General features: G+C 44.1%; 2 protein-coding genes across 4 annotated transcripts; one reads left to right on the forward strand and one right to left on the reverse strand.

Moving 5' to 3' along the window:
• Window positions 1-257: 257 nt before the first annotated feature.
• Window positions 258-13,797, forward strand: tmem181 (transmembrane protein 181). 2 transcript variants are annotated; one of them, XM_072702701.1, is made up of 17 exons: window positions 258-632; window positions 6,196-6,299; window positions 7,667-7,716; window positions 8,099-8,189; window positions 8,587-8,726; window positions 8,985-9,104; window positions 9,198-9,278; window positions 9,370-9,469; window positions 9,698-9,828; window positions 9,920-10,011; window positions 10,363-10,420; window positions 10,550-10,652; window positions 10,740-10,791; window positions 11,163-11,245; window positions 11,430-11,519; window positions 12,061-12,127; window positions 12,231-13,797. In XM_072702701.1, exons 1-17 carry the CDS (start codon window positions 493-495, stop codon window positions 12,313-12,315), a joined length of 1,587 nt encoding a protein of 528 aa, XP_072558802.1. In that variant the 5' UTR covers window positions 258-492; the 3' UTR covers window positions 12,316-13,797. The 2 variants fall into 2 exon arrangements, with proteins under 2 accessions (XP_072558802.1, XP_023662784.2); XM_023807016.2 differs by lacking the exon at window positions 258-632 and adding an exon at window positions 5,370-5,496.
• On the reverse strand, window positions 13,737-16,175 carry dynlt1b (dynein light chain Tctex-type 1b). 2 transcript variants are annotated; one of them, XM_023807018.2, is made up of 5 exons: window positions 16,067-16,175; window positions 15,395-15,436; window positions 14,998-15,121; window positions 14,821-14,898; window positions 13,737-13,947 (listed from the first exon to the last, which is right to left on the reverse strand). In XM_023807018.2, exons 1-5 carry the CDS (start codon window positions 16,091-16,093, stop codon window positions 13,877-13,879), a joined length of 342 nt encoding a protein of 113 aa, XP_023662786.1. In that variant the 5' UTR covers window positions 16,094-16,175; the 3' UTR covers window positions 13,737-13,876. The 2 variants fall into 2 exon arrangements, with proteins under 2 accessions (XP_023662786.1, XP_023662785.1); XM_023807017.2 differs by having other exon boundaries at window positions 14,821-14,925.
• Window positions 16,176-21,669: the final 5,494 nt, after the last annotated feature.

The raw sequence follows: 21,669 nt of genomic DNA on the forward strand, positions 1-21,669 counted from the left end.
TTTGATTCGTTGTAATTAACTGGATCTCTGACAGTAGGAAACACATCCATAACTGCATGCATATGCAGTACACTGGCACTGGGAGCTTGGATTTCTGTAAGCACAGGGGACAAGCGAGGAGAACATCTAGCTAGTAAATCACACACTCACATAGGCTACGCATTCACACTCAGGATCGCACACAATGCGCAATGTAGAGTCACGGTTCAAAGGACAAATAATGCAAAAGGGGCGGCTCCCGCGCGCAGGCATGTTAACGATCTGACGCTTTAAACGGTCGCAGCGCTATCCGAGGTGCTGAAGCTCTCACGTGACTCCGTGCTCCCAGCCGCCGGCATTTCCGTCTCCTCCATGATTCGTTAGTCTGTCATTTCGTGTGCACGGTTGCAAAGGTTCGCCTGCCGTCCTATTTAAACGAACGGACAAGACCGAAAGGAATACCCTCAGTCCGTCCTCTCAGCCCTTTCCTTTTCGCCATTACTTGGGCGAGCCATGGACAGAATGGACAGCGACTACGCCAGCTTCGAAAACCCGCTTTTCAGGGACCTTAAATATTTCTGCAAGAAGATTCAAGAAGCTTATGAGGAATTAAAGGAAGACCTCACACCATACAGAGATGATCGATTCTACAGGTAAAATTATCCATGTGTAATTGGAAAAGAGGGCTACGTTTATTGGCAACATTTGAAAAATATGCATATGTGCATTGCATAACCTGCAAAACAAATTTTCGTTTGTGCATATGGTTTCCATATTAAGATAGACGCAGTATGTGCTACAGTGTGAATGTATTGATGACCTTTCGTAGGTTTAGCTTTATCATATGCCTACAAGATTTAAATCCCTCAAATACATTAGGAGTAATCTTTCGGATAAATGGAAAGCAGCATTATTGCAAAGCATCAGCTGAAATCGGTGGACGTGATCGTCTTTATACTAAGAGATTCCGCACGTCGCGAGTTACTCCGTTCCATGTTGCTTTACGTGAAGAAACACCTTAGGAAGCAGAGGTATGTGTGTGTCACCTGTAAAATCGGACATTTTATTAACCTGCCTGCTGACCAACCGTGAAAACATATTCGGGGGCGCAGAGCACGCGAAGAAATATTAAGCATATTCATACCTGCAATACAAGCGCCTACAACTTATGTGGGTGTAAGTATATATTTGTAACAGTACTAGGAATGACTAAAATTGTCAGATTAAAACACCCCTATGGAATCCATAAGCTACTGTCCTGACCAAAAGTCAAGATGGAGGTACAGCACTAGACAACATGCTGACAGTGGCTATGCCAAAGCCTGACAGCTCTAAGATTGCGGGTTACTATATAGCTATTTGAATACCTTCTCTCCTGAGTCATGTTTCCTCCAACAAAGAAAATGCAGGATTTTCGGGAGAGATGGTAATTGTATGTTTTTCTTAGTGTGCTAGCATGTGTTGCGATGGACTGGAGGTTCACACTAACTTACTCCTTTTATCCTACACTTATTGAGTAAAATGCTAATGTCATGTGACCCTGAACTGATACATTATCAAAAGGAGAGAACTTCATAAATTAGTGTCATTCCCGTGTGTATTGCAATGATTTGATAGTTAGACACCCAATAAACCCAAAAACTGTAGAGAACGGGCAATTTGGAGTAAACATTTGCAGAGATTTACTTTACGGTAAGAAGGTTTGGTGGCATCTAGACAGGTACTCCTTGAATCACCTGTAACAGGAGGTGCTGGAAAGGGAATCAGAGTGCATGATACATAATGAGGAGCTGGACAGATGAGGTGAAATGTTAGTTACAGAGTGTGCTTGGATCTGGAACAGAGGTTGAGTTTGTGGCGGTGAGGCAGAGCTACAACTATCTGGATGCAAACAACAATCTGTCTGGGAAGGACTGAATTCCCAGAAGCCCACTGAGACCTTTACCATATTGCATTGTGCACCTACTGAATGTATAAGATACAAACAACCATGGAGTTTGTTACATAACCCAGACCAAAGAATATGTGCTTTAAATGTTGGAATACAGGTGGCCTAGTTCAGTGAGAAATTGAACCATTCGGAGGAACATGCATGAAGTCAAGTGACCTGGAGAATAACTAAATCCGAATATGAAATAGAATCATGTGCCTGTATGTTAGTAAAAGTGAAACCTAAACTCTGTGATGATTATGTTCTTGTCTCTCTGATTAGCATGAATAGAGTTTATATACTGTAATGATTCCCCCCTTGAGCTGCCACTGATGAGGATCAAAAAGGGATCAAAAAGGGAAGTTGGTCTTTTTGATGTTTGTTACATCCTTCATCAAATTAATTGAAACAAGGTGTTGCGTCTATATGCAGACCAGTTGACCACAGTTAAGACGGACATCGCAGTCACATTAATTCATACTTATCACCTTGGGTCCAGATTTAGGACCTGGTGGAATGATAAAGATTGTATGGGAATAACCCAGGATGGGGAGCCAATCCATCGCAGGGCACACGCGACATTCATGCCACAGGGGAATTTGCCAGCTCCAGTTAAAAACTTGTTTTTGTACTGTGGGGGGAAAACCCCATAACAACATGTGGAGGCGCCCGAACCCCTGAGCATTCACTTGAATCAGATATGGATGGCTGAAGAACAGTCATACTACCCAGTTCTAACCCCACCCGAGCAGGCCTGCCAGTCCGTGGGCATAGAGCCTCCTCTGTCCATCCACTCAGTCATACCACCCAGCTCTAACCCCACCCGAGCAGGCCTGCCACTCCGTGGGCATAGAGCCTCCTCTGTCCATCCACTCAGTCATACCACCCAGCTCTAACCCCACCCGAGCAGGCCTGCCACTCCGTGGGCATAGAGCGTTCTCTGGCCATCCACTCAGTCATACCACCCAGCCCTAACCCCACCTGAGCAGATCTACCAGTCTGTGGGCACAGTGCTTCCTCTGTCCATCCACTCAGCTCTAACCCCACCCGAGCAGGCCTTCCAGTCTGTGGGCACAATGCCTCCTCTGTCCATCCACTCAGTCATACCACCCAGCCCTAACCTCACCCGAGCAGGCCTGCCACTCAGTGGGCACAGTGCCTCCTCTGTCCATCCACCCAGCTGTAACCCCACCCGAGCAGGCCTGCCACTCAGTGGGCACAGTGCATCCTCTGTCCATCCACCCAGCTGTAACCCCACCCGAGCAGGCCTTCCAGTCTGTGGGCACAATGCCTCCTCTGTCCATCCACTCAGTCATACCACCCAGCCCTAACCTCACCCGAGCAGGCCTGCCACTCAGTGGGCACAGTGCCTCCTCTGTCCATCCACTCAGTCATACCACCCAGCCCTAACCTCACCCGAGCAGGCCTGCCACTCAGTGGGCACAGTGCCTCCTCTGTCCATCCACCCAGCTGTAACCCCACCCGAGCAGGCCTACCAGTCTGTGGGCACAGTGCCTCCTCTGTCCATCCACCCAGCTGTAACCCCACCCGAGCAGGCCTACCAGTCTGTGGGCACAGTGCCTCCTCTGTCCATCCACCCAGCTGTAACCTCACCCGAGCAGGCCTACCAGTCTGTGGGCACAGTGCCTCCTCTGTCCTTCCACTCAGATGGATAGCGCCAGACCACAACAGAAGTAATTTAATTTTACCTTTCCTATAGAACAGGTCTATATATTGTCCTTTTATTAAACAAACTAAATAGCCTTATGTTATTTATCTTATTTACACATCAGCTTGTCATTTTTGTCTCTACAAAATTATGCTCTGCTCTCTGTATCGCGCATGGTGGACACGTGCGTGCACACACAGGTGAGCACACTCCCACCAGGGCACAGAGAGCATGCATCGGAAAATTTGTCGCATCAACTACCTGAAAAGCAGACAAAAATGAACAGGGTAATAAATACGTTTCACAATGGGATTTTCTGCTTTAAACTATCACTATTTTAAGCTATCAGCTATCACTTTTAAAGCCTAACAGTTAATGTAATTGCAGGGCAAGATAAACATCTGCAATAGGCTGCAAGGAGACCATCTTGCAGCCTACATGTGGATCTCGAAAAACGGGCCAGATGTTTCTGACTTCCCATATCAAGAGGCTCTAGAAATGTTCAGATACTCTGCAGTGACAAAAGCTGCAAACTTTGTGGATAATTGTCATAAAAAGAAATGTTCTGATGTTTAGTTCAGTTGTTATATTGACTGCTGTCATTAAAAGAAACACGTGAACACCATGAATCCTGTCGGTGTCCGTCTGCCCCCCCCCCCCGAAAAAAAAGCTGTAAACCTAGGGGAAACACTGCATGTCTGTGTGACAACTTGTTTCAATTAATTTGCAAAAGGGTATATGTTGGCCAGTTGCTAACAATGGTCATTCTCAATAAATTGGTTGTTTGAGTCTAACCTGGGGTGGTGCAGTGGTTAGCACTGTTGCCTCACACCTCAGGGACCTGTGTTCGAATTTCTGTCAGGATTCTGTGTGTGGAGTTTGCATGTTCTCCCTGTGTTTCCTCTGGGTGCTCCAGTTTCCCTCCCCCACAGTCAAAAAACATGCTGAGGCTGATTGGAATTGCCAAATTGACCATAGGTGTGAAGATGTGTGAGTGTGCCCTGTGATGTGTTGGCCCCCATCCTGAGTTTGTGTTCTGATAGGCTCTGGACCCCCCACAACCCTGAATAGGGCAAGCGGTATCAGAAAATGAATGGAATTGAACCCTGGATTTTTTTTTGAGTTTTTACTAATTTCATTTGATTTACCAAGCATACGTCAATATAATGTACACATCACTGAGTGAAAATGTTACAGAGATACAATCTGGTTATCTGTGGTTGCTGAAACCTTTTGACGGTTCTGTTTATGAAATTAAGAGCTTTCACTCACAACACTGAATCACATCTTTTAACACAGCATCGAAAAATGCCAAGACTGCTAGCACCATTTGCTATCCCAGGGGAATTAGTAGCTTATTTAGCAACTGACATTGAGTTAATTACTTGTACTGTAAAATGTCAGCTATTTTAATGCAAAGCTAATGTTACAGCCTCCTACTAATGACACGTCTACTTAACGATTGGAATGCAGATGACACGTGACATTGTCTACTCATATATGTGAAAAAAACAACAGACCATATTCGTGTATAAATATTTATAATAGATTAACTTTATCATGCTCTAGAAAAATACCATTCCTGCTGCCAAACATGCTTAAAGCGCTCCAGTGACAGTGCATCCCGATCTTCTCCCGAAGGTTATTTGCGGATGCATTTAAAGAGGGCTACATTTTTTCGTCATTTAGTAAACATGGGTGGGAAAGCAGGCGACATGAACAAGGCCCGCAGAGACAAACACGCGACCCCGCCCCCTCATCATGTGACAGGGCATGGGCCCGCGATGATGACGTTGCGTATCGCGCGCCGCCTCGTCTCTGGAATGCGGATGTAGCCGTGCTTGTCTCCAAGCGGCTCGGAGCTGCGGTGGTCATCTCGCCAACGTTTCGACTTCACCGGGCCGATGATTATGGATCGGTGAGTTAGAGATGCTTCCGAGGCGCCGTAGGAAACTAGTTTTTAAAAAATCTTTTCAAGAAACAGCCGATAAGTAAGCTGACTAAGAAGTTTACAAACTTCCTCTCCGCCATATGTTCTAGGTGTGATGCATATGTGTGTTTTTTTTCGTTTAGATAACATTTTGTAGCCTGTCATTTGGCATTTTCTTTGTCTTATCTAGAGTGGGGTCTATTTGCATTTATGTGGAGTGTATAGATTGCTCGCAAGTAACCCTACAACGCGGGGGAGCCAGATTCTGCGGACAACGCATTCTCGTTGTTTCTTTGCTCCGTGTGCAGCAAAACATGGGCGGTCGACTGTTTATATACACGTGTGTAACCACTAAACATCCTGCTTTACTTTGCAGTGATCCGGCATTCCCCCAATCAAAGAGTACAGTTCCTGCCGATCTATGATTGGTAGCAAAATTATGTGTTATACCTTGCGTTTTGTAAATAGTATGTCTTGTACTCTTTAAAATATTTCTTGGCGTTGTAAGCAAAACTATAAACCACATTTCTGAGCCGCGTAAGTTAAGATCTCTAAGACGTGCAAGGCATGATCTCTCTTCGGGCCAATATCATAGTGTCACTTTATGAATTTCACTTCAGACTAGCTAACAGCGAAGTCTTAATGTGAGCAACTAGTTTCTGATGTTTCTGCCTTTGTCTCTTGCAGGCTGGCCCCTATGCGCCTCTACACCCTGTCCAAGCGGCATTTTGTCCTCGTCTTTGTGGTTTTCTTTATATGCTTTGGCCTGACAGTCTTCGTTGGTATAGCGGGTAGGTACTCTGTTTTGTCTCTTTGGATAATATGGATAACATTCAGTGCTCTCAAACAATTTTTAGGCCAGCTCATCTAATAAAAGACTTTCCAGTGTAGTTAGATTTGTTTTTCTTTTTCTTTCCATCCCCCGCTGTCAGACTGCTCCCTGCTTTTTATGACCTAGTTCGTTTTGAATGTATGACAGATTGGAGTTTGTGTTGCTCAAGTGAGCAATTACTCAAGTGTACTTTACCCCATCTCCCCATAGCCATTATTCCTGAAGTAGTGAGACACATTACGGAGTGTGCGCTGTCGATTCTGGTGCCCCTGGTGTGAAACTCGAGAACACCACCCCCACCTCCCCGAGCCTCCGCCTGCGGCTGACCTTTGTTTGAGGTGGATTGAATCTGTTGTGTTGGAGCTAGTTGGTGCGATAAGGCCTGGCTCTTTATCACCAGCAGCACGTTTCCTAAGAAAGGAAGTAAACTGCTCATTTCCGGGTGTCTCCCTGCTAAAGCAGGCATTTGACAGGCATTTGTTTAGCTTTTGTACCACGCAGGGTGGATGACTGTTACCAGGCAGTGCTGTCGAAAAGGACTTCTCATTTGGTGGAATTTTTGGGAGAGTGTGTTTAAAATTCAACAGGATCCTGACTGCTGTCACGCCTGTTCACCCACGATGTGTCTGTCCTTCTTTCCACGCTCTCTAGTCCATGAGTCTGAATCCTGCCTTGTTTTTCCCAAACGAGTATGGCATGCACTAGGATGAGCATCCAGCAATCCATCTGGCACTTAGCTGAGTACTGAACACCAGTAGACAGTGTCACATCCAGTGTCAACAATAAAGTTATGAATGTACCGATCCATTTTTCGCCCGCAGTCTTCTCCACGTAACATCTTTCACTAATTTGATTCTGCTATATTAAATTCTAAATTCCATATTTATTCTTGTCGCCTAAATATCATAAATAGCCATCTGATCAGCTCTCAAGAGGGCCCTTATGGTCATGTCCAGAACACACTGGATGGATTGTATCTCTCAGCTGGCTTGGAAATGTCCGCAGATCCCTCATGAGAAGCTAGGGGTGCTACCAAGATTTGGAGATGGATGGATGTAAAATCTCCATTCTAAAAATAATTATGATGGGTATAAATGGAAACAGTTATAGAGACACTGCACTGTATTAAAGGTCTGGAAGGTCGTTAGTGGTGGATTTTCTTTCTGTTTTCCTTTAAATCGGAGCGCTCTGTTACTGCTCTTTCAGCTGCCCCCTTTGTGTTGATGCCGACACAAACGCACATGGCTGTGCTGTCAGCCCCGTACTCCTTTCCTCAGAACATTGGCTAAATATCTCATGTCCCGTTCTCTCTCTGTTTATCGACAGGCCCTAAAATAATTGAGGAGTACAGTGCGACCAACAGTTCCCATACCAAGGTCAGACCACTGTCAACTTCAAATATATTTACTCATGTTGTGGTTTTTAATTGTTATATAGTTACCATGTTTAAAATGGTATGCATGTTTTATAGATGTATATTTAAATATTCATATAAAACATAGAATTGGGTAGCACAGTGGGTAGCCTGTTGTGTCCTACCTCCAGGTGTGGGGGGGTTTGAATCCTGCCTCCACTCTGTGTGTGTGCAGTTTGCGTGTGTGTGCAGTTTGCGTGTGTGTGCACCCTACGATGGATTGGTGCCTTGTGCCCGTGCTTCCTGGGGTAGGGAGCATGGGGAGCCTAGAGCCTGTTCTGGATAAGTGGTTGGATGGATGGATGGATGGATGGATGGATAATTTATATTCTGCCTACTTTCAGACTGGACCTTTCAGCTTGCAGTCTCTGCCTTTATCTACCTACAACCAGCAGCTGTGGCTCACATGTCAGATCCAGCTGGAGCATCCCAGTGGTGAGGATTCTTCCTGGGCATTCCTGTAGGGGGCACTGTTCTGAAGCACACACCCCTGAACTGGCACAGCAGGCCCTGTTTTGCAGAAACATGGAGTGATAGATGGAGCTGAGAGAAGCGCCTGAATTTCCTGCTTGGGATTTATAAAGTCATGCTTTTTGTTTATCAAACAGCCAATCAGTCAATCATGTCGTGATGCCCCTGTTGAGAGAATCTGGTTTCGTGAGGGGCAGAGAATTGATGAGGGTTAATCTGGAAGTGGGAAACATTACAAGGATTGTCAAGGGCGGAGTCTGGATTGGAGGGGTCTCAATATGCCCAGTTTGCAATTGGGAGGTTCTGTCATGGCTGTCGCCTTTCTGGGCGGGGCTTCACTCCTGCCCTCCTCTATCCACAGGGGTGGATTACAGTCAGCCGCTGGAGATCAACGTGGAGTTGAAAGGGGTAATGCAGGATGCCAGCGTTACCCGCATCAGCAGCAACGTTCACCAGAAGTCCCGCATCCTGCACTGCGGGGCAGTGAATGTGCATCCGCCGGTGAGAGTGCATGTTTGAGTGTCCGTATGCAGTCAGACTCTTTACAGCAGTGATTCCCAACCCAGTCCTCAGATACCCACAGATGGTCCACATTTTTGCTCCCTCCCTACCGGGAGCTTAAATATGCACTGTCTGCAAATCCCCAAGGACTGGATTTGGAAACACTGCTGTAGACAATTCAAGATGGTATTTCAGTACCTGGGTATATACTGGTTGCCATGTACTCGTCTTCATTGTCTCTTTCTGTGACCTGTACAGACATGTGATGAGATCATCGTGGTGCATCTGGGCTACCTGAATTACACTCGGTACCATGTCAATGTCAGCTTCAAAGGCCTGGAGAACCTGACCTTTGGCATCCGGGAGGTGACCTTCATGGTGAGGGCGGGGTCCGTGCTGGGGATGTGGGGGGGCATCCCATCTGTATTGCTTTAGCCGCTGATGATCTGCTCCTCTCCTCCCGGTCCGCAGTGGAAGACCTACAACCCGTCCTTTTCCCAGGTGGAGATCTGGTTTCGCTTTGTCTTCGTGGTGCTGACATTTGTGGTCACGGTAAGCGTGGCGACATGGAGGACGTATCGTGGACACGCTATGCCGCCGCAGCGTTGGTGAACGGCATGGGGCTTTCCTGTGTGTGTTGCAGTGCATGTTCGCCCACTCCCTGAGGAAGTTCTCCATGCGGGACTGGGGCATCGAGCAGAAGTGGATGTCCATGCTGCTGCCCCTGCTGCTCCTGTATAATGGTAAATTGCTCCCCCACCCCCTCCCCAATCAGACTGGACAGCTTGGGAGTCAAGTGTAATTCAGTTCTGTTCTGTGAAGTCTCATGATTGTTTTACAGAACAAGGTTTATCAGTTTCATAAGTTCATAATGTGATGACATCACATATTCCCAGCTGAACTCGCCGTTCTCTCAGTGCTTTTGCTTTGCTTTGTCATAACGGCCACTTATCTGTCGTCCCCTTCCCCAGACCCCTTCTTCCCACTGTCGTTCTTGGTGAACAGCTGGTTCCCCGGGACGCTGGACGCCCTGTTCCAGGCAGTGTTCCTTTGTGCCCTGTTGCTGTTCTGGCTCTGTGTTTACCACGGTATCCGCGTTCAGGTATCACATTGCTGCCTGGGGTAGTCGTGACCCCGTGGGATGATTAACTCTGTGTCAGAGAGATGCTCAGCACCCTTATTATTCATTTCAGGGGGAGAGGAAGTGCATGACCTTTTATCTGCCCAAGCTGGTCATCGTGGGCCTGATATGGTTGTCCTCCATAACACTGGGGATCTGGCAGACGTGAGTCAACACCCCCGTTTCTGGCTGCGTGTTGCACTGTCCCAGCCCACTCTTTGCTGTTTAAAGCTAAGTCATTATGGTACATCACCCCATGTTAAGGTGGAGACTAGATGGAAAGTGAGCCTTGCCGTTATTTTATTAATCTAGACACCTTAGATGATGGTGGGTGGCAAACTGTATGCAACCCCATTTCCAAAGAAGTTGGAACGTAAAGTGTAAATAAAAGCAGAATGCAATGGTTTACAAATCATATAAACCCATATTGAAAATAGAGCAAAGACAACACATCAAATGTTGAAAATGAGAAATATAATTGTTTTATGACAATTTGTTTCAAAACATCTTTTGCAGGGTGAATGAACTGCATGACCCCACTTACCAGTACAAAGTCGACATTGGGAATTTCCAGGTGAGCGTGAAATCCATGATGTATGAGAGGGGAACCGAAGGTAGAAGCTGCTGTTGTAAATTTTGTTTTTTGGTTTTCGTCATTGGCTTTGAGCTTCTACTAATTGCTCTCCTTATGGGTCCGTTTCAGGGCATGAAGATCATCTTCCTGGTGGTGGTGTCTGTGTACATCCTCTACCTGATCTTCCTGATCGTCAGAGCCTGCTCAGAGCTGAAGAACATGCCTTACACTGGTAGGAGCTCCCTTTCCTTTGCCGTTTGAGTCCCATCCACCGTGAATCCATGTTCCTCCCTTAAGATGTTTCTCCTTGTTTTGCCAGACCTTCGGCTGAAATTTCTGACTGCGTTGACCTTCATAGTGCTGATCATCAGGTAAGCTTTACCTGCGCACTGGGGTGCTGTTTGTGAGCCCAATCTTCCATCTATAATCCAGCTGTTGATATAGTAACTGGTCACAGGGAGCCTGGAGCCTATAACAAGGAGCACAGGACAGAGAGCTAGTAGGCTGTAGAGCCTATAGAAACACACTATTAAAGTGGGAGTGAACTCCATATACTTAAGAGTTGGGGCAGGATGGAAATTCCCAGTCATGAAGATATGAGGTGACGGTTTTTCCCCACTGCACCACCATGCCACACAATGAACATCGATTCATTTGGTGCTGTGTTGAGTAACACTGTAGCCTAGCACTGGGTGTGGGTTCCGCACTCACACCTGTCTAATGAACCTCTTTTCTCATCTAGCATGGTCATCCTCTACTTGAGGTTTGGCGCCAAGGTGCTGCAGGACAACTTCGTAGCTGCTCTCTCCACCCACTACAAAAACTATATCCTTCAGATCCTGTCCTTCAAGGCATCTGCTGTTTTTTCCCCCAGGCGCCTTGTTCGCCTATGACGTCCTGTTTCAGTTGGAACGGGGTGGGGGGGATGTTTTTTTAGAGATGAATCTCAGGATTCAGTTCTTTTTTGATCACTCTGTGCTGGAGGTGTCCTCCTTAACACGGTTTCTACCAGCCGAGTTTCTCTCTTTCTATGGGTTGCTCAACTTCTACCTGTACACTCTGGCTTTTGTGTACTCGCCGTCAAAGAGCGCCCTCTATGGTAAGTGTGAATACAACCTATGTGTGAATACAACCTATGTGCGTCAGATATGGATGTTACAATGTTGTTTATCCTTGTAGTTTTTTTGATCAAACTACTTCAGAACTAATGCATGGCCTTTGGGCTCTAACACAACCTGTGCTTCTTGTCTTGGACCCAAAGTGTAACTAAGCATAGAACTCAAATGATGAGAGTGCTGTACAAAGTGCTGTTAATCTTAGGTGATGATATTCAGGGCAGTGTTACTGGGCAGTTGCCAGCCAGGTGAGACAAGGGGCAACTCATCTGGATCTGGATGGTCACAAGAAGTTACCCACTGCCGATTTTTAAAGTTTTTCAAATAAAAATGTGTTGCCCAATAGCATGGGAAAGTTTCCAAGCAACATTGCCCGGTAACATTGCCCAGAATGTTCCTCCGTGTATCACGTGTTTCCCAACCCAGACCTCGGGGACCTGTAGACAGTCCACATTTTTGCGGGAGCAGGAAGGGAGCAAAAACATGGACCATCTGTGGTATGTTAACAAATGATGTCCTTTACAGACTCGCAACTGAAAGATAACCCTGCCTTTTCCATGCTGAATGACTCGGACGATGAAGTCATATATGGGTATGTTCATGTTTGTTCTTATTTCAGTTTACCTTTCCATATTTTTGTCATCCTGTTGTGGTTTTTAAAAATGTAGTTCTCTCCCCTACCTCCCCATGCAAAGGAGCGATTATGAGGAGATGCCACTCCAAAATGGGCGGGCGATCAAGGCAACATCAAAATACCAGGACGAGACCGACAGCGACTGAGAGCGGCCAGCACCCCCTACTTGTGAGCGGCGCCATGACATGCATCATGCATCCATCTCCAGAGCACAGCCGCTACTGAGAAAATGTCCTGACCCCATCTGTGTAAATACTGTGTGTAGTTTAAATTAAATGCAAATTATAGATATGTGTACATAATATTTTAAAAACCCAGTTGCCACTAAATGTAAGTAAAAGTATTAGTGATGCATGAGCTGAAGAGGGCACTGAGAGGGAGACCATGGACACTTGAGTGAGATCTATATATCATTTTTAAATTTTTTCCTTTTTTTTTTTAGTACAGATGAGAATACAAGTGAAAGGTCAGTGTATTTTGGGAGTTTAACATGTACAGTGTATATACATATCTGCTGCCGTTTTAAATATGTATGAAAATATGTTGAAGTAACGTGCAGTTTTTTTTTGTATTCTGCTTCCTATCCAGCAGATGTGCGGACCATAGTATGGTTGCTGGTTTGAAGGCCCACTTTATTTCCTTTATTTTCACCCAAATGCATAATACAAACCCAGTTTTGCATGAAGCTATAAAGAAAATGTCACTTGTTTGGGGTGTTATTGTGCATTCCTGAGACAATAGAAAAAAACAATCACATTCCTTAAGTCATTTTAAGTAGTATTTTTTTGTCTGTCAAATTAAGTAAAAAAAAATCTTACCTGTAATTTTGCAGTGTGAGACCTGTTCACTTAAGCTAAATGCAACATTCAGGTAAAGTGTGACATTTCTCATTTAATAACAGATATATCTTATGTTTGTATATGAAATGTATAATTGCCCTTAAATCATTGCTTATTTTCAGTACTACAGTGTTCTGCTCAGTTTAATCCTTGTTATCCTAGTTTTTACTTATTGTTTGGAAAAAAATGCATGTGTCCATTTTTGGGTTCTTGTACACTGGCCTGCTTCCTGCCTGGTTTGTAAGGCTATGTATGGGTTGGTCTCTTCAAGGTGCCTTTGAGGAAGTTCAAATCTGCATACCAAAACGGTCCAGTATCTTTTCTGCTTATAATGTCCGGTTTACAAAATAAGCTTGATGTAGATTTTATAGGGGAAAGGGGAATTTTTTGTGGCCAGTTGTGAATTCTACACAGTACCTGTGTTTTCCCCCACCTTTTGGGGAAAATCTCAGTCTGGAAGAAACATTGTGCCTTGTATGATTTTGATATGTACACATATAGGTTTGGTAAGCTGTATTGTACATAATATTCTGTTTACTTTCATGGAAACAGTCAGCATGCTGCAATTATGCCACATTTTCAAAGGACATTGTTCCCTAAAGGTTACATTGCCATTGCAACCCCAGATAATCTTAATAGCTGTAAAAATTACTGTAAAGGTTCATGATCTGTGATTGTAGCAAACTGAAGTCACTATGGAGATTCCAGTAACAGAAATTGGCAACAACTTGTGGGAAAGGTGTAATAATTTATTCAAATTGTAATAAAGAAATGACAGAGTTTTAGCAAGCTGATGTGAATGTAACACTTTTGGATCATTATGCAAAGCAAACAGTTGATTCGACAGGTGGAGACGTAACTCCCAGGCTTAAATTGCCAGGCCGAAGACGCTGACAATGCAATACATGGACTTATTCTCCCACCTCACTGTGCAGCTTCCTGGAGGGAACAAAAACACGCACAAAAGGTAAATGCAGTGGTCTGTGTACCGCTATCCAGATGGGCCTCAATGCATCGCATGCCATTCTATGTGTACGGTCTGTTAACTTACCACATACTTTCAGGGGAATATTAAAAACCTATTAGTTTATAAATGTATGAATGAATATCATAGTTATAACAAAATTTGGGGTGGTGCAGTGGTTAGCACTGTCGGCTCACACCTCTGGCGCCTGGGTTCAAGTCTCTGCCAGGGTTCCATGTGTGTGGAGTTTGCATGTTCTCCCCGTGTTGACTCCTCTGGGTACAACACGCCCCACAATCCAAAAACATGCTGAGGCTAAGTGGAGTTACCAAATTATGTGCATCTGTGATTAACTTGTGTGAGTAACATTATAATGGATGGCACCCCATCCATAGGTGTGAATGGTGTGTCAGTGTGCCCTGCAATAGGCTGGTGCCCCATCCTGGGTTGTTAAATGGCTAATACGGGAGAATGTTTTCCTAAATGCTAAAAAGGGTGACAATGTATCATTTCTGGAAAACATTCAGTACAAATATCTTCCAACTAAGACTGAGCACCTGACATATGGACATCCCTATTCAAATGCCATCCCATCACAGGTAATTAAGGGATATCAAATAGCCTAACTGGCTAAACCTGCATGACAGAGAGAACATGCAAACACGCATAGCGGAGATGGGATTCAAATCCCAAACAGTACTACCCAAAGAGGCACTGTGCCACCTATTAAAGAAATGGATCCATAATAATGCAAGGCTCTTATTGCTGTTGTATTGAATGCACGTACAGCTCTACAAAAAGCACCGTGACATACGTCCCACCACGAGCACGCTGTACAGGCCTCATACCATCAGTGGTGTTGTCCCAGAAACAGGAGCTGGCAGTCTGCAGACCTGCCCCGTTCTTCTGCATTATAACACAGGTAACTGCAAGCCAGAAATCCATAAGCAGAACTGTTACACGTAAAAAGGAAAGACATCTGAAAGTAACCAGGAAGAACAAAACTGCAGTGGTAGCTGGCTTACCGATGTATTTGAAGGGCTTTCCCAGTTTGGTGAGCTGACTCAGACACTGCTCCACCACGTTAGTGGTCCACTGGTTCACCCTACTGTGCTGGTAGGCATTGCCTCCTATGGCTCCCTCTACTGACTGGAGAGCAGATACCCCTTAACACTTTGCCTGCTCCAGTAACTTTACACATATTTTACTGCACAAACGATAGACAGCCGCAAATGCGGGAGGTGGGGCCCAATTGCAGTTCTGCTTATTTGGTTATGTCTTGGAAATCTGAATAAAGAACTATCGCTAACAAACAGATGTACTCCCAGGAAATCGTGGTGTGGGAAAACCATGCCATGAAGGTAAAACATAATAAGCAAATACGCAATTAATATTAATAACAGAATTATTGTTAAATCGTACCTCCTTAATGATGGCGCTCACTTCATCTACGACAAAGGCAGTCTGCAGAAACAGGCGAACAATTAATTATTAAAATGGTGGAAGTATACCGGTTACGCCATCCAGTATATTCATGCCGGGATTTATATTTAGTTAGTTAATGGACGGTTAGTTAGTTAACCCTAAATTAAATGAGCAGATCCATTCAGACCCATAGACTAAGTAGCTGCCGGTGTATTACCCAGCCAAACATGAATTACCGTGAAACAATCACCTTGAATGCCCTCTAGTTTGCCAAAATAACACTGACTAAAAATGCGATTATCTGTTTACAAAACGAAGACATTCAACAGCTGCATTTCCTTTGATCATTAACACGCCGAAGAATATGTGCTACAGCACCCCGAAATAAACAGTCAAATAAATAGCCTAACTTTTTCAGTAGTATTCCAAAAACATACAGTTTATTTAGATAGATTGCGTATGTTGTATTTTTTTTTTAATCTCAAGTTAGCTTATTTCAGCTCCATGGGGACAGTCGGTATTCACAAAAAAACAGCAGAACAACCGTTTACACAACACTTTCAAAAGTCGAAATCCTTATGTAGGCTGCCGTTAAATGCGTTTCCGAACAAATCCCACTAAACTGTCCAATCTACTGTCCGTTCGTCAGCAAACTTAGCAAAGAGCTACCTCCTCTCCGCTCTGAAAGTCGTCCATGATGCTACCGGTCGCTATGGGCGCAGTCCGTTCTGCGCATGCGCAGCCTTTCTTTGTCCAGGCTGTCAGTGGACGGAGAGCAAGCACGAGCTGGGCGGTTTATACGCTGGACACCCACCTGACGGCTCCGGTCTGTGCAATAATACTCATATTTCTGAGCGTTAAATGTGTAGCTGACTGATTTAGACAGTTATTACTGAAGACATGTTCACTTTATGACTGACATTTGGGCGAAAGAACAGGGAAAATCAACTCTACACATTCATAATGACATCGGCCTTGAACACATCCACCGATAGGAGGTGGTGTTGTCCAACTTATAACCTTAAGTAACGAGAATTACAGTCGGTTCTAAACAAACAAACAAACAAATAAATAAATATATAACAAAGTAATTAAAATTTCTTTAATTTAATCTATGGGATACCGTTCCTATAATAATTCTTCTGATGTTCCGAGTTTGTCGATTTGATTAATTCAAAAGAGTTAATTTAGGCCTAACTATTAGAAGTTATGTTATTTTGTAATATGATTTTTGCCGTCGTATTCCCGAAAAAATATGTTTGTCATGGGTGGGGCATTACTTTAGCTACCCTGCTGATCTGTATTACAGGATAATACAGTTTTATTTCTTTGTTTTTTGCTGGTTTTTACGGGTTGAAAAATAACATGAAATAAGCGTTCGCCCTGCATGTTTCTCAAAGTTACTCTAAAGAATCAATAAACTTTTACGACAGTAAATGTGATTGGAAGAAATAAAGAAAATACTAAATAAGCTTCGCTTAATATAACAGAGGGGTTGGGCGGTGAGGTACTGTAGGACACAGGCAGTTGTAGAATAGCAGTGTATCCGAACCTCTGTCCAAAATGTTGTCAAGACAGGTTCCGATAGGGTTTACGGTTGTACCAGTAAAGGAAACCATAGACAGGGTCAACTTGTGTAAATTTAAAATATCCTGTTTACTATAAAGCAGCTTAAACGCAATTCTCTTATATTAATACACACAACTAAACTACAGGATTACTGTGTTAGGATATGCATTTAGATCAGGAAGATCTACAGAATAAATACTTAAGAGACATTTTATGTAATGTTAGTTAAAAATAAAAAGTGCTTTTAATTTTTGTTTTTAATTGGCGGTAATTTTATTAGAGGCTGACTGAAACTTTAATGAAATGAGCAACTTTCCACATAATGTGTTAACCTAAACAAAGAGGTTATGCATAAATAAGCTAATTCCATGCCTCCCCAGGGCCAGTGTTACCCCCCCCCCCCATCAGTTCAGTGTGTCAATCCATATGTTCTTTCAGTTGGTGACACTAGCTTCGCCTCCCGCTTGCCCCACCTCCACCTCCTCTGCTTCTGCGAGGGAGGAGCCAGCTGACCCGATAGGCCAGGAGAGGTTTTAGGGAGGTGCCTGCTCTTGGTTCTAACCCGACAGTTAATTGAAGGTGACATGAATTAAAGAGTGTGCGTGTAGCGTCGTTTTGTGCGCGTCTGACCCCGGCCCGGCTTTCGACGCCCCCCTGAGAGTGCCAAGCTGCATTATGGATGACCGTCATTAGAAACCTGATGAGCTGCGTCGGCCCTTGGCCATTTCCCGGGAAACTCTAATCCGGGGGGGCGGGGTGATGACACAGCCCCATCACGGAGCACCTCCAGTTTCATGAAGACTGTCGCTACGTCATAGGCGATAGCAATAACACGATACTGGGGGGTTGGTTCCACACCTATAAAACCTAAACTACATGGTTTAAATTTAACACTCAGAAGTAAACTTCTAGCACTCAGCTGAAGACATCTTAAAATCCGTAAACAATAAATGACAACCTTGACTTGTCGGAATCTCAGAACTCATAGAGTGTCGCTTACACTTCACCCAGAAGGTCATCATGTTTTATTCAACATTAGATTAATGTCTGACGGACACTGATGCCTGTGTCGATGCTCATGGGTTATAAAATAAACCGCCCCAGGAAGCCATTGAGCATTTCCAACCTGATAGTAGCCCTGTGTCATGTTCTGCTTACAGTGAAGAGCCCCATTCACGATGGAAACCCAGAAGTAATGTTTCTCACAAGCCTGCCTATCCTGCACTGTAGCCTATAGGAGGTGCAGCAAGAGAGCACTAAGGTTGTACTGTTTGCTGATTCTGTAGCTGTGCTCACGGCCTCTGGCTTAAATATTCTATTTTATAATGACACTGCCTAAATAGCAGAAGCGTTAGCCTACAGAAGCGTTAGCCTACAGAAGCGTTAGCCTACAGGAAACCAAAAATCAGTGGGTGGGTATAAAAAGAAAGAATATCATAATATTTCAGTTATCCTGAACATTTATATCACTAGAGGTTATCATGCATATTATCAAATCTTCCTGCTATTCCGTTTTCCTGCTTTATCTTAGGCCAAGTCTTACTGACATCTACCTCCATGGATATTAATGTGTCTGAAGGAGCATTAGGTTGCCTGTTGAACCTTGGTCATGACTGACCGCTCAGTACAGCAGTTCCTGTCCTTATTCAGCATCTCGGCAAGTTGGGACAAGTCTTAGTAGCTTTTTAAGTGCCACGTGCACATGGATACAATATAAAAGTAGCTAGAAATGATTCACCCAAGGTGCCCCAGCATCATTATTGCTGGTTAAGTGGTTACCCACAAACTGGTGAATTTAACCCTTTGCTCCAATTTCCTTGTTCACGATTGATTTTCTCAGGCTTTCTGGGTTTAAAGGAGTGATATCTGCCCCCCACCTTGGGGTTCGGTGAAACCCATTTTGTCGAGAAGAGTTGATCCCTGACTCGATCCTCTGCTTCGTGGGGACGGGGTAATACGTGCATGTTCAGTGAAAGAAAACCTCCTTTAAAATGTAGGTTTCCTCGCCAGTGAATAAAAATAATGGCTATAATTTCATTTGTTTAGCATTTAATGTGGAAACCCGTGCGGAAAGAGGCCACGTTAATAAAAAAAGATGGTTCTGACTTTAGCAGACGGATCCTAAAATAAACATAATTTGTTTCTTGCCTGTTTTTAGTACGAAGTTATGCACTGCTTATTAAGGCACTTTCTGGAGCTGAGCTGCCCCCCAGACTGCGACCCATCATCCTTTTCAGTTTATACATGGGGGGGCGGGGGCAGGTTTTCTTGCTTCACTGTTTGTTTCTGAACAGTGCTTCTAGGGAGATGTTACTGGGTAATTGGCTGAGACTGGTATTGGCAGAAACTGGTAAATGTGGTTACAGTAAGCTATCTTTGTGTCCGCCCTTCCCACACCCCACTCCCACCCCATTCTGAAAGGTTCCGGCCTTCTGGCAATGCTGTGATCTTCAGCTCCATGGCTTAACGTGGGTTACCCCAAACACTCATGACCCTTTGTGGAGTCTCTGGTGCTTTATGATCCAATTAGATGAAGCGCCAAAACCTCAGCAACATACGTATCATGTGGAGACTCAAGATTTTCTTTGCTGTCACATGAGAGAGTGATAGAGTCCATCCATCCATCCATTTTCCAAACCGCTTATCCTACTGGGTCACGGGGAGTCCAGAGCCTATCCCGGAAGCTATGGATACGAGGCAGGGAACAACCCGGGATGGGGGGCCAGCCCAATGCAGGGCCCATGGATAGAGTCCATTGGATTTAATTTGCAGGTTAAATGTAGGGGTATTCTGAAGCTACTGATACTGTCTTGGGGTATTCATGTCATGTCAGAATTATTCAGTCTATAATTTGTTAGCTTAGGAATTCTCAAAACCTACCAATAACATTTGGCAGTAACTTGATTTACCAAGGACAGCTAAGGATAATGATTTTTTTTAAACTTTTAACATTTGTGGGTAATTGTAATTATCGCTTTGAGTTTTGGAAACTGCTGAGTTATTTAGAGAATTTGAAATTTACAGGCATCATCTTTAAATTCACATTACAAGCTGGTAAAAACTGGTCCATAAAGGCAGGAATGAGCCTTTGACCTGTCCCTTAGTAGAATTTGAACCAGTGTCCTGTCGGCCAAGGAGAAGACAATAGGCTAAGTGGCTAAAGTGTCCTGTGCTAACTGCAGATCTAGGTGTTAACCACCCACAGTTAACTAAGCAGGGGAACCATGATGTAAGCGTTTGTCACTGCAACCATTGTCTCACTTTAGGGTGATGTCACTCCTTGGCTCACCTGTGTTCTTTGATAGCTAGAGGAGGACAAACAGTGAGCTCACATGTCCAGCAAAGGTATTTCATCAAAGGGTTTTACCTTCACAGCCTGTCTGTCACATATTGTGGTAAGGACATTGGGTAACTCTTCCCTTTCTCTGTGCCCAAATAGCGATCACAAATCACTTTATCCTCTGTGGTATTCATCACTTCTTAGAACTGAAACATGCAATTGTGAAATTAATGTTATTTGGCAAATCTCAGTTTCAAGTTTTATTTGTCACATACAGTCATACGCTGTACTGCTGTGCAGTGAAATGCTTTTCCACCCACTTCCCGGATTGTGATAAAAAGGAAAAAAATACTGTAAAAAGAAGAAATAAGAATAAAATAGCAATAAAAATAACAATGAAGATTAAAAGTCTGCAAAATAGATCATGAAAATAAAGAGCAGTATATCAACAGTATTATAAGATCTGTAATTATAGTGTGGTACAATAAAAGTGCATAAAGTGAGTAGTTAGCTCTAGAAAGTCCTTGTTCAGAATACGAGCAGCTTGAGGGCAGAATCCTTTCCTGCAACTTTCAGTTTTGACCCTTAGGCTGTGGTAACCCCTCCCTGACTGTGCTATCTTTCAGTCAATCATGGAGGTAGTGCGTGGCTCAGTGGGTTGGCGTGGTTTTTCTGTGATCACAAGGTTGTTGGTTTAAATCCCAAGCTTGGCAGACTGATTTCACAGTTGGGCCTTTCAATAAGGCCCTTAAACCCTTGTTTCTTCAGGGAATGTTTGATCCAGTGTTCACGAAACAAAAGGACGTTACTTCGGACAAAAGCATCTGCTAAAATAAAAAATGTAATCATGACACTGTCGATTGGGAAGACAAAGCATACCCTAGATTTTAAATAACTTGTCCTTGTATCATGAAGCAGTTGATGCAACTTTATCACTGTCAAAGTAATAGCCTTCGATATCTGTCATTAGTGGTAAATACACAGGCATTTCTACTATGGGGGGTTAGAGGGGGGCACTCCTTGTATTAGGGGCCAACTTCCACATGCTCAGATGGAAATATGAGCAAGTGAGAGCCATGGCCACCCTTTCCATCTCTCTTCGGCGTTTTGCACGCCTGACCTCCCTTTGCGCCGGGGATCCGGTGCCACAACAAGTCCTCAATTATTCAGGGGCAATTCAGGCCCTTGAGAGATGCCTTTACAGGTGCATTAATAATTGGCGCACACTGTTCCCAGCTGGAAAACAAAATTTACATGAGAAAACTCATGGCTGGTACTACGGAACAACAGACCCTTGAGCGTCATGAAATACTCTCCCCATCTGCTGCTGCCGACCACACCAAATTTACCTAAATGTAGGGAGCAGTAAAGATTCTGCCATAAAAAGACACCTCAAATTTTCACTTAAAAAGTTTTATTACAA

This window comes from Paramormyrops kingsleyae, chromosome 19 (assembly GCF_048594095.1).
Source record: "Paramormyrops kingsleyae isolate MSU_618 chromosome 19, PKINGS_0.4, whole genome shotgun sequence".
NCBI lineage: Eukaryota > Metazoa > Chordata > Actinopteri > Osteoglossiformes > Mormyridae > Paramormyrops > Paramormyrops kingsleyae.